Consider the following 16744-nt stretch of genomic DNA (forward strand, 5'->3'; position numbering starts at 1 on the left):
AGCTTCTTATCCCCTTGACATTGTTTGGAGGAGGCATTCGTTCTATGACTTCAATTTTTGCCTTATCCACCTCAATTCCCTTAGAGGAAATCTTGTGCCCTAAAACGATTCCTTCTTGCATCATAAAATGGCATTTCTGCCAATTTAGCACAAGATTTGTCTCCTCGCATCTCTGCAAAATCAATTCTAAATTATGAAGACAATGGTCAAAAGATGAGCCATAAACCGAAAAATCATCCATAAATATCTCCATAATTTTCTCTATATAATCAGAAAATATGGCCATCATGCAACGTTGAAAGGTAGCAGGGGCGTTGCATAGGCTAAATGGCATCCTTTTAAAGGCAAAGGTGCCATAAGGACAAGTAAAAGTGGTCTTCTCTTGATCCTCCGGGGCTATAGCTATTTGGTTATATCCTGAAAAACCATCAAGAAAACAATAAAATTCATAACCAGCTATTCGCTCCAATAATTGATCAAGAAAGGGTAAAGGAAAGTGGTCTTTTCTTGTAACCGCATTTAACTTGCGATAATCAATACACACTCTCCACCCTACCACAAGCCGAGATGGAATCATCTCATCACTTTTGCTTCATTATTATAGTGATTCCACCCTTTTTTGGTACAAACATGAACGGGACTAATCCAAACACTATCAGAGATAGGAAAGATTATACCTGCGTCAAGCCATTTAAGAATCTCATTTCTTACCACCTCCTTCATATTTGGATTGAGTCTTCTTTGCATTTCCACCACCGGTTTGTAATTGTCCTCCAATAGAATGCGGTGCATACATATAGAAGGACTTATACCCTTAATATCCGAAATTGTCCATCCAATTACTTTTTTATGCCTTCTTAGAACTCTTAGCTACTTTGCACATTGCTTTTCATCTAGGTAAGCACTAACAATGACCGGTAAAGTATTGTTTTCTCCAAGAAACTCGTACCTTAGATGAGTTGGAAGTGGCTTGAGCTCTAATTTTGGAGGTTCAATCTCCGAAGGTGGTGGTAGTCCTTTTCCTTGGCCAAGACTTTCATAGGCATTACCCCTATTATAGGGTGCTTGAAAATCCAAATACTTGGCCACTTCTTCAATTGCTTCACAATCTCCCTCTTGCATGCCTAAACTCAATAAACAAAGCTCAAGAGGGTCGAAGTCAAAATTTACTCGGCTCAACTCTTGGGTTAGTTTATCAATTGTGCCAATAGAACAAGCATGATCGGTAAAAGAAGGGTATTTTTCCATTTCATTAATTGAACTCTACCTCTTCTTCACCTATTTGAAATTTAAGTTTGCCATTTTTGACATCAATAATAGTACCTGCAGTTGCTAGAAATGGTCTACCAAGTATAATGGGCATAGATATATCTTCTTCCATATCTAAGACCACAAAATCCACGAGAATGATAAATTTTTGAACCTTAATCAATACATTCTCCAATACTCCCAATGGATATCTAATAGACCTATCCGCTAGTTGCAAGGTAAGATTAGTGCATTTAAGCTCATGCAAACCTAATTGTCTTGCTACCGTTAAAGGAATTAATGATACACTAGAACCAAGGTCATATAATGCTTTAGAAAAGTCGATGTTACCAATAGTGCAAGGTATAGAAAAGCTTCTCGGATCCTTCAATTTTAGTGGTAGTTTGTTTTGTATGATGGCACTGCACTCCTCTGTTAATGCTATTGTTTCGCAATCCTCCAATTTCCTCTTTCGCGTCATGATCTCTTTGAGAAACTTGGCATATGAAGGAATCTGCAAAATAGCATCGGCAAAAGGGATATTTATGTGCAATTGTTTGAAAATTTTAACAAACTTTTCAAATTCTTTATCAATCTTATTTGGCTTGAGTCTTTGAGGAAATGGAACCGCCGGAGGTATTGGGATGGTAGTGGAAGATGATGGTTGATCTTCTCTTGGTTTCTCCCGACTATCTTCCTCCAAACTTGCCTCTTGGTTCCTCTCCTTTTCTTCTTGTTTTTCCCTCTCATTTTTCTCACTTTCAACCACTGGAGGATCTTCTAACTGTTTACCACTACGAAGAGTAATGGTCTTTGACATGCTCCTTAGGATTCACCTCCGTCTTACTAGGCAATTCTCCTTGATTTCTGTTATTGAGAGAACCAGCAATTTGGCCAATTTGGACCTCAACATTCCGATACATTGTAGTAAGTTGGTCCAATCTTCCTTCTACTCGCTCAAACCTATCCGAAGTAACTTTGGCAAGCTTTTCCACTGCGATCTCCCAACCTAGTTTAGTTTCCGCTTGTGGTTGCCTAGGTTGGAATCCCGGCGGATTGGTTGGCCTATGTTGATTGCTTTGATCTTTCCATACAAAGTTTGGATGATTTCTCCACCCCGGATTGTAAGTGTTTGAGTAGGGATTATTTTGAGCATTTCGATTATAGTTGTTAACAAATTGTACCTGCTCAAAATCAACACAATCATTAGTATCATGTTCACCTCCACATACGGAACAACACGCCACATGTGCATTAGATGAACTTGAACCAACTCCGGCTTGCCTATTGAGTAACTTCACCACATTGTTCATTTGGGCACCCAACATGTTAAGAGTGTCCATTTCAATCATATCTGCGTGGCGTCTCGGATTACCTCTCTCATTGGCCCATTGGTAGTTGTTTGCGGCCATTTCTTCTATTAAACTTTGAGCTTCTTGGGGTGATTTACCCATTAAAGCTCCACCTGCGGCTGCATCGATGGTAGTTTTAGTAGAGAAAGATAAACCATTGTAGAAAGTTTGTACGATTAGCCAATCGGGAAGTCCATGATGTGGACATCTCCGAAGCAACTCTCTAAACCGTTCCCAAGTTTCATACAACGATTCACCATCCAATTGGCTAAAACTAGTGATATCCATTCTAAGCTTAGCCGTTTTACCCGGTGGAAAATATTTATTCAAAAATGCCCTAGATAAATCATCCCAAGTGGTGAAAGTGTTAGGCGCATGAGAGTGTAGCCAAATTTTAGCTTTATCTCTCAATGAAAATGGAAACAACCTTAGCCTTATAGCATCATCACTAATTCCATTCATTTTAATTGTATCACATATTTCCAAGAATGTGGCTAAGTGTGCATTAGGATTCTCTACGGCATTACCTCCAAATTGAGATTGTTGAACCATTTGGATAAGTGATGGCTTAATCTCAAAGTTGTTAGCGTTTACCGTCGGCCGCGCAATACTTGTTTGGGATCCTTGAGTTCCCGGTAGAGCGAAATCCCTTAGAGCTCGCCTATTTGCTTCATTTTCTGCCATCTCTTCTTCAAACGGTAGCTCTATTGCAATTCCCTCTATTGGTTGCCTAATCTCTTCTTCTTTTTGTTGTGGTGTACGCCTTTTTTGTCTACGTAGTGTCCTTTCAATTTCAGGATCAAAAGGTACTACTACTTGTAAAGCTCGGTGCATACACTATAAAAATTGAAGAATAGAGACAATGTAATAATTATATCACAAAAATAAATAAAAATCCAATTCAAAATATTAACAAGAATTTTCACTACACTACACTAATACCAACTAATCGAATATGAAGGTCTAAATTAATAGAACTTGTTAGGCCTTAATATTGCCGCTCCCCGGCAACGGCGCCAAAAACTTGACGGGTTTTTGATATAAGTGCAAGTTTAATTCCGATTAATACCCGTTTGACTGCAAGTATACAGGTCAAATTAGTAGTTTAGTGCATGTATCGGGTCGATCCCACGAGGAGCAACTTAAACAAGTACTAGGTCCTTAACTTACTCTATTATTTAGATTAACTAATAATTAATACAAGAGAATCTATAACTACTACTTCCTACAAGTCTTAACTAAACAATTGCAAGATAACAAATGGAGAAAATTCACTAAACACTTGAGTCTAGGGATGTAGATCACTTATGGCATAAACAACACAAATGAATAGATTTACCTCTTGTTACAACCCTTGTTTAACTAGAGATTCATTTCCACTATTACCAAATCTCATTCTCATGATGAAATGGCCTAGAAAAGTCTAGTTTTCCCTATTCTCATGGTGAATAAATAGTTCTACTCTTGTTTCCTTTATGAAATGCAAGGTTAATCCACTTAAGTGTACCTCTATTCTCATGAGTCTACTACTTAAGCTCTACTCATGTTGTTCCATCATTATTACCAATTTTCATTGAATAATAACAACTAAGAGTTTGTTATTGGTGATCAAGCAACAACAAGGGCTAAGCATGCACAAGTAGACAAGTTAATACAAGATGTAACAAGTGTAAATCATATCCACTTCATATTAAGTAGCCATAAGCTTCATATACTCCCTAGATCTAGAAATTTAGCTACTCATGTAAGATATCACAAGAAAACACAAAGCTTCATTGCATGAACACATCTTGAATCACAAGTAAAAGATAGATTAGAGAAAGCTTAGCCAAGGTTAATGAAGGAGCTCCCAATGATCTTCAATTTCTTCAACAAAATGGGTACAATGAAGTCTCCAATTGTTCTCCACAAAAGTTACTAGCTAGAGAGAACAAGACAAGACTCCCTTCTTTTTTTGTTCTAGTGTTAAAATCTGATATATATATATACTACTTCTACTATATTCTTCTTCTCTCTAATAATGTCATTTTTTCTTCCTTTTTCTTCCAAATTTGCCCTTCCTTGAAATCATCACATCTTGCTTCTTCAAGTGTACAAAAGGTTTGCCAGCTTCCAGCCGAAATTTTGTGTGAAACATGAGTCAAAAAGTAAGTGTGAAATGAACACAAGTTATTCTGCAAGTTGCAGAGGAGAGAGAAAGATCTGAGGCCCAGATCCGAGGGGTAAAAATAGGATCCGAGCTCGGATCCTCTGGCCCTCGGATTTACTTCTCCAGAAGTTTAACCGAGGGCTCGGATCATATGGGATGAGAGAGGATCCGAGCTCGGATCCATCTCCCCTGTTTCCATCTTCAAACTCTTCTCTCTTTCGCTCAATCTTTACTCCTTGTTTCATTTATCCATTGTCCTCCAACTAGCATCTTAACTCTTCTTGATAATATGTAAGTGTTTCATGATCTGATAACCTACAAAATATCATATGTTTATGCATTAATCTACTCATTTTGCACGTTTCGATCACTAAACAACACTTGAAGTAATTTGCACCAAAAAGAGCTCAAGTACAACTATAATCCTTTAAAAACATGACAAAAGCTCGTGCAAAACTGTACAAAAATATAGACAAAATATTCACTTATCAATATCTTCACAAAATAAGTTAATAATGTGTGTTTTTTTTTTTTTTGTATAGATTTGTTTAGATCGAGTACAACTAAAACATTGGTTAGCAGGATATCTTCACAAAATCACTGAATGGTAAAAAAGTAACAAGAGAGCCTACAAGAAGTTTATTATGGAATACTTAGCTCTAATACCTTACATCCTAGAATTCCAATCATGGAAACAACTAGAATTCTTTAGTCTCTTCAATGAAGCTAAAAATCTCATTGTCTACAAGCAATGGCACAAAATCTTTTTTGCTTTTTGATATGTACCTTATGCCACACCCCCAATATCAGGTGGCAGCAATAATGGTACAAAATCAACTGCAGCACTTCGGCAATAAATTAAGAAGAAATTAGATTAGACAGATTATGATTTGGAGATTTTCTGGTAATCAACAGATGACACAGTGATATTGCATAGCAAATCTGAGTAGACCAACTCAGCTGACACTGCATAATATGTAACAATCATCTAACGTGAAAAACTGATAACTAATCAACAGAAAAAGGTACTTAATTTCTAGTGACATCTTCAAGAATTCAAAGATACAAATTTATTGGGAAAAAATAAGAAAAAGAGAAACTATTCCCACATCAAATTAATCCTAGAGTAAAGAACTGAATCTGCTTTGCTCAAGTTTCCAACTTTTGAGCATCTGTAGAAGTTGTTGGACCCAAAATTGTACTCAAATATAAACCTACAGGAACAATAACGAGAATTTGATATATGAGGCAAAGCAAATTTTCTTCAATTAATCAAACAAGGCTGCAGCTACAATTCTTACAATGTTAAAAAAAAAAAAAAAAAAAAAAAGAACCACCGGAGGCTACTGACTTTTATATCCAAGAGACACGAGACAAACTACTTCAGACTCCAACTACTGCTAATACTAACATAGGAATTAATCATCCGCTTCACACTACGAAACACAATCATGCACCTATATAGTCAATCAATTAAACAAAATTAACAAATATAATGATGCTTGGCTTAATATTTCTACAGAAGTTTATGGCACAAAACTTTTCCTTCAATTAAGCTCAAGCTCACATTTTCTGGTGCACCTTGAGAAATTGATCAACTTTTTGGTGACCGAATAAGGCCATCCTTTTGCTATTCCATCTGGCGCAGCAGTCAGAGACACCAACTTTAGCATAGAACTCTGCTGTAATATACGTCGTACAAACTCTAGATCAGATTCACTGCTGCTAGATCAGAATAAACGAAACTTCCTCCGCCGACCCGATGAAAGTCACACTCAAGATAACGAAGATTTGGGGCGTCAAATCCAACAACGTCGGCCAGACCTGTGGCTTTGATATTAGTCAATGTCAATTTTATCAGTGCAGTAAGTCTAATTCTAAAGTATACAAGCTGATCAATAAACGTTGTAGTAATCTGTAAATCCTCAAGCAATGGGTAGCCATTTTCAGAGATTTCCCAACCTTTATCATTGCCAGCCAATACGTTCATGTTATCCAGATGCAAGACCTTGAGATTTGGCTAGAAATTCAGCTCACGTAGTTTGATTCTTTGTCCAGATAATTTCAAGACCACAAAAGTTTTTTTATGAATATTTGATTGGGCAAAATTTGACTACCGACGAACTGCTGGTACCTTATGTCAAGAACTTTAACATCCCGAGAAAGCATGGCAATCATCCAGGAATTAAGCATTTGATCGGGGTTAAAGAACTAATCCGAAATTTACTCACTGAATTCGCTCTGGATTGCAGTAAAATTGTGTTGACAAAATCCATGAAATTATCATTGTTAATAAATCCATTTTAATTTGCTTTGAAAGGCGTCGGATCGTCAAAATCAAAGCTGTTAAAATCGTGTTAGATATACCTCCACCTGGTGGACAGAATTGAGGTGGCGACTGCAAATTTTGTGGGAAGAAAAGAGAGAATGTGACTTATGATAGAATCTAGTAATCTGCTCAGTCTGTCTCCATATACATCATCTGGGCGCCTTCCTCCTCCGGAAGCCTTGACTCCTTTTGCCATGAAGGAGAGAAAGGACGGGAAGATTTGAGGTGGCAGGATTTATAAACTTGATGTAGATGACAAGGATTCTTTTCTCTACTGAAAATCGATACTCCCAGAGCCTTTTCAGTTTTTATAAAGCAAGGGAAAAGAACCGCACTGCGTTTGGATTTGGATAGTCACGTTTTTGGAAAAATTTTTTGACTATTACCTTAATAGGTTTTTCAACTATTCTCTTGTTTCTAATTTACCTTTTTTCTTTCTCGAGTGGGTCACATATCCATTGAACTTTACTTATTTATTTTATATCAGTTTGCCCATTAAACTTCTGAAGGTAAATTATTTTGGGGTAAGGGATAAGAAAGGTTGTCATAACAACTGTCATGAATGGTGCAATGCTATTTCAACAAACTGTAAAATATGCTTAACTACTTGTACAATTTTACAATAATTGTGTGATACTCCATCACTATTCATATGGACTCTATATGTAATAACTGCATTTCTGTTATGAAGTTTTATAAATAGTTAGACATATCTTACAACCTGTTATTAAGTTATTACAATGTTTAAGAATGGAAGTAGAGGCATATGATATGCAAACCTTATCCTCATGGGCAGGGGTGGAGCTAAGACCCCACAGTAAGTGGGGTCAAATTTTAGTATAGTAAAATTAATTTTAAAAAAAATAAAAACTACTAACATTATATACAGGTTATAATTATACTCTATGAGTACTCTTTTTTTTAAATGTTGCAAAATCAATTCATTATCAATTTTGTTAAATGTGTCTTTTTCAATGTAAGCAACTGAACCTCTTGAATTTTTTTAAAACAATCTGTGAATCACCATCAACTTGATCTTCTACAGGTTTCTTTTATAAAATTTATCTTTACCCTATTATAAATAAAAATCATAATAACTTAATTTCGTATTATAAATAAAAAGTTCACCATCCACTTGAATAATTCTTGTTTTTGAAGACTTTGAAGTTTGAAAAAAAAATAATTTGAAAAATTGGTTTTCTCAATCCACTCAAGAAAGTTCACCCTTTGTGTTTGAAAATTTTAGATAAATTTATTCTTGAACTAAGCTCCATAGATAATTTAAAATAAATTCAAAATTATTGTGATGGTAAGAATTATGAATTTTCAATTTTTTGTGGTCAATGTTAATAGGAAAGAGAATTTGATAAAATATAGTGGAGTCAAATAGATGCAACTTTGAAATTTTCTAAATTTCCTAAATCTAAGAACTAATTTTTCAAAGTTAAGTGGGGTCAATTGACCCCACTTGCTTGTATGTGGCTCTGCCACTGCCCATGGGGCATTTTTGTCTTGACAATAATAGCGCATCTTTACAAGTTTAATGAGAGAGTTGATACAATAACAAAGTTCAGTGGGCAAATTGAAACTTTAATTCCTCATACTTGTATTATGGTTGTAGTTATTCGATGCTGGTTAGATTAGTCTAGCAAACATTAGTGTGGCAAGAAAGCTTGAAAGTTTGAACAGAAATTAATAGATAGTATATTTCAATTTGTTTAATAAAACGTATAAGTAAATGTAGTTAAATTAGTTTTGAAGTGGGGTGTGCTTTGGTGGGCCGTTTATTTATTTATTTATGTATGAATTGTTGATAAGAAAGATATTTCATACTATCTAAAATTATGTAAACTATAATTAACTTTAAAATCTCAAAACATAGTTAAAAAAAAGTAGCTACACTTATCTATCCAATATGCCTTAACCAAAAAAAAAAAAAAAAACTCTATCAATGCAATTAGACTAAAATATATATATATATATATATATATATATATATACACACACACACATATATATCTGTGTTGTGTGTCTGTATGTGACGCCCGAAGGAAAAGAAAAGGGAAAATTTTCCTTATTTATTTTATTTTCCACGTGCATTTCTTTCACTTTATTTTATTATCAAAATTTTCCAGAGACTTTTATAAATGAATATAGTTTTCCAACCATTTTTCTAGTATAAGTTAGTTTGGGTCAATTTGGAAGTGTATTAAGGACGTGGGACTCGCTAGTGCGATAAATTTTGGCAATTAATTGAAGTTTAGTATTGATGGATATTAATTTACTAGGTGTTAAAGAGATAATTAGAGGTTACTTAGATGGTTAATCTTGGAGAGACAAAGGGATAAGAATAAACTTAAGAAGGGTCAAGTGTCGCGATCCGATTGGAAGTTAACTTGCCTAACTTTTCTTCAACTTTACTAAAACTTCAATTTGGACTCAAATCATCTTCATTTCATCTCCATCTTGGTCAACCATTAGAGAGGAAAAAACCAAGAGAGAAAACTTCTTCTTCTACTTCATTTCTTGCTCAATCTTGTGATTCGACCGTTAAAATTCCAAATTCCTCCATAAAAGTCACTTGCTTAGGAAGATTGAAGGTAGTGGTGGAGTGATTAGAGGAGGGAAAGGACTAAGCCATCACCTTTCTTGAGATTTCAAGGTATCATGTCTAGCAATCCATTCTTTGTTCTTAATAATGGTTTATTATAGTGACTTGTGTTGGCTTAAGAGGTGATTTTATGGAAGATTTTATGGATTAGAGTGAAGTTAGCTAAATTTCTGATTTTTGTGAGAATTTTTCTGTTTTCCTATGATGGATATGGTTGGGCTGGAATTGATGACTCTAAATGGTGTTAAATGGATCTCTTGTGCGTTAATTGCGATTGTTTACGAAAAATTTCAGAGTTTATGCGGAATTTCCAGTTTAGGGTTTCATCCTACCCTATTCTGTCCGAACCTGTTAGGCCATAATGGAGGCCGAATCAGCCTTTGCCCAAAACATAAAAGTTGTTGGTAATTGAGTTAGCTAGCTATATGTAAAATTTCAGCTCAATCAGATAACTGTAGCATGTGAAATGACCGAAATACCCTTGACTGCCCATGACCCCTGTTCCGCGCCCAGATTTCTATTTTCGTGAGGAATTCCATTTTTTACCATGAAAATGCATGTGTTAGCTTTAGAAGCCTTCATAAGAAATGTAGGTATATGTCTTGGCTTCGAAACTCCATAAGATACACCTCAATCGGACTTCGGTAACCTGAGTTATTGTTATTTAACCATAGTGCGGATAGCTAACCTATTTGTGGGATTCTGGTTTTGTATAGTGCAATTTCGACCTAGCTACACTATGAACTGGACTGAGTGGTCTTCATCAAAGTTGTAGGCCTTTGTCTTAGCTTCGAAATGGTATAAATTTCATCCCAATCGGATAAGCATAGCCATAGTTGTGTCCGTTACGGAAAACAACGTCAAATCTATCTTTTGTTTTCTGACTTAAACTTCATTTCCGGACTTTTCCTAGCTTGAATTTGTACTTGTACCACTTTGAACCTATTGAACGGCTATTGAAATGAGATTATTTTTGTGTGTGCTGTTTTGAATGGATATTGGTGATTGTTGTAGGATGGAAATAAGGAAATTTAAGGGGAAGTGCTGCCCAATCTTTGAGGACGTTTAATCGCTTTGAGTTTGGGTTAATTCTTGGTAGAATGAAGAGTTGGACTTGATCGAGGAAACTGTCTCTGATAGATGAGGTTCATGAGCCGTGGTGGGTGAGTGATCCCTCCACTACTTACCAAAAGTTACTTTTGAAATGATTCTTGCATTGATTGCACGATTGCATATCATTGTGTTTGTGTGTGTGCCATGACATTTTGGCTCCGACGAGTTCTTGGAAAAATCTTGTGCTTAGAACTAACGTCTCCACTCCTGTTTACGCATTCTATGGAGCACGATGGCTCCTTATTTCTGTATGTCTGTTACTTGATATAAGGGAGCGTTGGATATTTAAGTGCAAGGATTTCACTGGCTCACAAGAGCAAACTCCATACATTTGATCACTGATTCATGACATCATTTACCTGCACTATCGTAAAGCTTATTGGATTACTGATTTTACTATTCACTCGCTGAGCTTCTAGCTCACCCCAAATGTTTTTCTTCTCCCCACAGGGATCGAGGCAAGGGAAGAGCTTGTATTACGTTATTTGTGTGACTGGATGGCATATATCTTGTACAGTTTGGATTTGGATTCATTTTGTGTAATAGTTGGTCTAATGTGACTGTATGGAATTAAAGTGGATGTATGTATATGACAAGGGTTTATTTTACGTATTTTTAGTGTGTTTTATTAGTTAATTTTGGTTTGATTATTTAGTATTATAACTAAAATAACTAAGGTTTTGGTAAAAAACTACATTTTATGTTAAAGTGGCTAAACATTGCATTTTATGGATTTTTATGGTAAAAACTTCATATTTTGTAGGTTTAATGATTCAATCATCAAATGAAGTGCATTGAGAATATATTTGGATTATTGATGATGGATTAAAGTTGTGAAAATAAAATATGAAGTGTAAAAGGAAGAAATGCAATTTGAGGACAAAAATCAAGAAAAGTCAGCTTTGACAACTCAGATACATTTTCGTATTTTGACTATATCAGGAGCTACAATGATCGGATCAAGGTGATCTTGGTACCATTTTGAAGCTAAGAGATATATCTGCATTTGGTATGAAGACATCAAAGTCCAATTCAGCCATTTTCCTGGTCAAAAGGTCGAAAAACAGAAACTTATCTGGATGGTCGAAAGCTGAAACCCAGAATTGACCAGTCTATGGTATTTTGACCATATCTCCGTCCACCGATCTCCAAATTATATGATTCTTGAAGCATTGGAACTCTAATTCAAAGGGCTACAACTTTTGTGTTTTGCACAAAAGCCAGTTCGGCCTTCATCATGGAGAAAAATGTAGTTGAAGTGAGGTCAAAAGTAAAAACGTGTATGGCAGCCGAATTTCTGTAATTTGCTCAGCCATTTTTCTCATCTTCACACTACTTTCCAGCTAGAGTTGGAGAGAAAACGTAGGCTGCACATGCTTCAGAAGACATAAGGAAGAGATATAGCCAAGGTTCCAAGTCAAAAGCCATTATTTTTGACTCCCTTAACAAATCCAGATTTGGAGAATCAAAGTGGAGAGTCATAGCAGAAATTTATGACTGATAAGGGAAGGACTTTTCATCAGCTTATATGTAGAGACATTTGAGGTCTATAAGGGGGAAAATATACGGGAGAAGCTTGAAGAGTGCAGAAATGTAGTTCTTCCATTTCCTTAGTGTAGGATAGTGTAGTAAGTGTAGTTCATCCATTCTTGTATAATGACTAGATTAGGATGAAAATGGAGATGAAGAAAGAGAAGTTGAAGCTCAAGTGACATGGGTTATCTCTTCTCCAACTCTTTATCTTTTGTATTGGATTCTTAAATATAGTTAATATGCAAGTTCTGGAATTTATGTCTATTATGTGTTTCTAAAGTTTATGCCTTGGGTTTGGTTGAACTTTCTATGATTGTTAGTGTTTATTATTTGGTTATTTGATTACTATGATTTGAGGAAGTTATTTAGCACTTTGACTCTTTAAATCATGATTAATCTGGTACCATTAATTGTGATTATCTAAGGTGTTATTTCTGCAATGAAAATTGAGATTTAACATTAGTTCAAGAAGTGCTAAACATAGGGAGTACACTCACGAAAGTAGAGGTGCACCTATGTGATTTTTAGTGATTCATTTCATGTAATTTCACTGAAGAAATGAACTTGTAGCTAATTTCATAACCATGAGAATAGGTATGGATTAGTTATAAGTATAATTGATTCACTACGAAAGTAGGATTCAAATGCATAAGGAAATTACACCCATAACTAGCCTAGATGTAGTAATTAATGATCCAAATATAGCACTTGCATGAGTAGTTAGGGATACCACAACCTAAGGAGCTTTCATTTTGTTATTTTGTATAATTTCAGTAGGTTAAATTTGTTATAATTCATTGATAGTCTAAATAATAGAGAAACTTTAGTAATACCGGTAATTGTTCACTCTTCCCTGTGGGATCGACCCGATATATACCCTAAACTACTAGTTGATCTGTATACTTGCAGTGAACGGGTGTAATTCGGTTTTTTTTAGCTTGCACGTATGTAAAATACCCGTCAGTATACGTTCCACGCTTAGATTTAGTTTCCGCTTCACTTATGATATGTAATTCTTGGGGAATTTGATGTATATTTGAGATTTATATTGTAATTTAATTGAGGACTGTAGTGAACGACTGAGTCCCGGCGAGAGCTGGGCAGGCGGTCCGCCGAACCCTTTGGTTCGCCTTAGGGGGAGGTGGGGCTGTCACACTGTATGCATGCATGCATGTATGAAAGTAGCAAATGCAATTGGGTTGTTTTTCATTCCTAAGTGGCGTACTTAATTGAAAAGAATTAACGAATCATGGGCCTCATTCAACCTGCGTAGTTTTTATTGGTATTTTATTATTAGAAAACACATGTTCAAACCAATAAACAAGCTATGAGGTTTATTTAAGCTAGATAGCATGATTCACTGACACAAATTCAATCGCGTCAGTTACAATAATTTAACGTAATTAAACAATTAATGAATTTAATTGTCTTAATTGGTCTAATTTAAGGTAATTAAACAATTACAAATTTAATTATCTTAATTAGTGTTAGATTGTTAGGTTAATTGAAATACCAGACTCTTGATATTTCAACAACGTAACAACCATGAAAAATTAAATCAAAAAACATACCACTATCAATAGATAGAAAAAACTAATAAATTTTATTCAATTTCACGGTTATAGTTGAACCAAATCTTCCATTATCCCTTGATTAGAAAAAGGAAATGAGTTACTCCTCGTGGAGGAAATCCCATGCAAGAAGACAAAAGAAATGCAAAAGTCGACAAAAGAATTGCAAAAGTCGTCTTCTCCAAAAAAGGTAGTGTTTTTGTCGCTAGGAAGAAAAGAAAAGGCGAAAAGGAAGACGTTCTTTCCTTTTCGTTCGATGTCTCTCCCTTCTTGTTTTGGTACTTCCCAATAACAAAACTAATTCTCGCTTAACGTAGGAGCCCCAAAAAAAATACTAAATACTAGTAAAAGTAATTGTTTCCTAATTCAATAAAAGGAACTGATAAAAGTAACTAGTAGTCTCCTATCTTGAGGTGGAAACATGCTCTAGAGACAAGCGTCGGAGAAAATCAGTAGCGAATTAGGAAGTATCTATGTGCAGGAAAATCCCAAACTTTTCGGACTTGACAGTAGGACTTTGGCACGTCCACGCCAAACTGCATCGAAGTCTTCTGAATATTTTTTACATTCCTACAGTTAATCCTAACTATAAAATATAAGTAGAATCTATCAAATAACGCATTATTTGGATCAAAATAAAAGGAAAAAATATTTACTAATTTACTAATAAAAATACACCCTATCGAGGGTTGTGAATAGATCAAAAAAATTGGTCAAAAAAAGGGGTTCAATTGTCACTAGGAGAAAATGGGATGAACCTGTTATGGTCTCAGATCTGATTGATCGGAATTTTGGTCAATGGAAGGAAGATTTGGCAGATTCTGTTTTTTGGAGTGATGAAGCTGAGATTATAAAGTCCATTCCTTTGGGGCATTCTTCGAGTCGGGATAAGTTTATCTGGCATTATACTAAGTCGGGACACTTTAATGTACGGAGTGCTTACCATTTGGCCATGAATCAGAATCTTATTGATGATTCAAGTATCCCGATGTTAGTGGAATCTAGCTCTAATCACAATTCAGTTTGGCTGAAATTTGGAACCTGAAATTACCAAATAAAATTAAAGTCTTTCTTTGGAGGGCTTGCAAGGATTTTCTGCCTTCCTGTTACTCGCCTTCATCAGAGGCAAATTCTACTTGAAGATGTTTGCCCATTATGTAGAGCTCAAGGGGAAGACCTTATGCACATTTTTACGTGATCAATCAAAACAAACTAGATTGGTAGGAAAATTTACGTGGAATTTCCCTCCTCACATTTTGTATGCTGCCATAATAGTGGACTCCTTCAATTAATGAAAATCTTTGTGTTTGTTTTATAAAAAAAAAAAAAAAAAAAGAAGAAGAAGAAGAAGAAGAAGAACTCTCTAGTTTCTTAGATGACGCTAAAAATCTCATAGTCCATGAGTAATGGCAAAAATTATTTTTCTTTTTCATATTACGCCTTATGCCACACCACCAGGATCAGGTGGCAGCAATAATGGATACAGAACCACCTGCAATTAATTAAGAAGAAATTAAATAAAAAAAATTATGATTCGGAGGTTTTCTGGGGTAATCAAGATGATATAGTGATGCTGCATGCTAAATTTGAATGGACCAACTCAGCTAACACTATATTATATATAAAAGTCATCTAACGTAAAACACTTGGTACTATTTCAACAGATAAAGGTACTCAGTTTCAAGTGACATCTCCAAGAAATGAAAGATGCACATTTATGTGAGAGTCAGGAACGGAATCTGTTTCAATCGAGTTTCTGAAAAAACAAAGAAAATAGAGTTTCCAACTTTTGAACATCTGTAGAGGTTTATGACCTAAACTTTTTCACTTCAATTGAGCACAAGCTCACATTTTTGGGAGCATCTTGAGAACTGGATCAACTTTTTGGTGATTGAAAAAGTGTTAGAACTTACAAGATTCCAATATATCAGATATTTGAATACAACTGCAATATAAAGGCAGAAGCGTACTTGGACTCATGTTGACAAGCTGACGCCTGAATCCTTAGAGAATTTTGGAGTGGTCTTTCAGGTTAGCACGTATTCGCTAATCCCTTGAGAGATGCCCTTAGTTTCTCTCTAGTATCTTTTCTTATAATGGGATATCAGAAAAGACTTATTTTATGGTATTAGAAAATACAATAATAACAATACGTGTAACCTAAGAACCATAACCCTATTTATAGATAACATTCATGTTATCTTTTGGATTCTTATTTTAACCCATCATAGAAATAGAAATTACCCTTAACTCTCTACATATTAAAGACCAATATCCTATTAAATATATTTCAATCTAAATTGTTGCATTCTTAAGATTGAAATGTAGGGAACTGTTTTTCAATCTCCTCAGCATCCTCCCATGTAGCTTCTGCAGGATCCGTGCCCCACCAGTGGATTAACCACTGAATTGCAGCAGCATTTCTCTTCTTTACCATCCTTCTATTTAGCACTGCTACTGGCTCCACCCTCCAGTGCCCCTTCTCATTTGTCTCTGGCAATGGGAGTGTAGGTGTGACCTTGTCTCCCAACTTTCTCTTGAGCAATGACACATGGAAAATAGGGTGAACTTTTGAAGAAATTGGTAATAAATCTGTAAGCCACATTCCCAATCCTCTCCTCTATCTTATACGGGCCAAAATACTTTGCTGATAGTTTGGTGCTTCCCCTCAAGGCTACTGAACTCTGTCTATATGGTTGTAGCCTTAGGTACACCCAATCTCCTTCATTGAACTCCCTCTCACTCCTCCTCTCGTCATCCTCTCCTGAGCCTTTTTCAAGTTCTGTTTCATCATGTTGTCCATTTGCTGCCTTTCCTTGAGGTAGTCTCCACTGCAGC

At 35.5% G+C, this 16744-nt stretch overlaps 1 protein-coding gene and 1 non-coding gene across 2 annotated transcripts; one reads left to right on the plus strand and one right to left on the minus strand.

The window, feature by feature from the left end:
* Nucleotides 1-870: 870 nt before the first annotated feature.
* LOC113765424 lies at nucleotides 871-2888 on the minus strand. Its single transcript, XM_027309598.1, has 4 exons — nucleotides 2085-2888; nucleotides 1519-2032; nucleotides 1324-1383; nucleotides 871-1124 (listed from the first exon to the last, which is right to left on the minus strand). Exons 1-4 carry the CDS (start codon nucleotides 2886-2888, stop codon nucleotides 871-873), a joined length of 1632 nt encoding a protein of 543 aa, XP_027165399.1.
* On the plus strand, nucleotides 2791-2897 carry LOC113752569. Its single transcript, XR_003464877.1, has one exon. It is a non-coding gene; the product is annotated as a small nucleolar RNA R71 (small nucleolar RNA).
* Nucleotides 2898-16744: the final 13847 nt, after the last annotated feature.

This window comes from Coffea eugenioides, chromosome 1 (assembly GCF_003713205.1).
Source record: "Coffea eugenioides isolate CCC68of chromosome 1, Ceug_1.0, whole genome shotgun sequence".
NCBI classification, from domain to species: domain Eukaryota; kingdom Viridiplantae; phylum Streptophyta; class Magnoliopsida; order Gentianales; family Rubiaceae; genus Coffea; species Coffea eugenioides.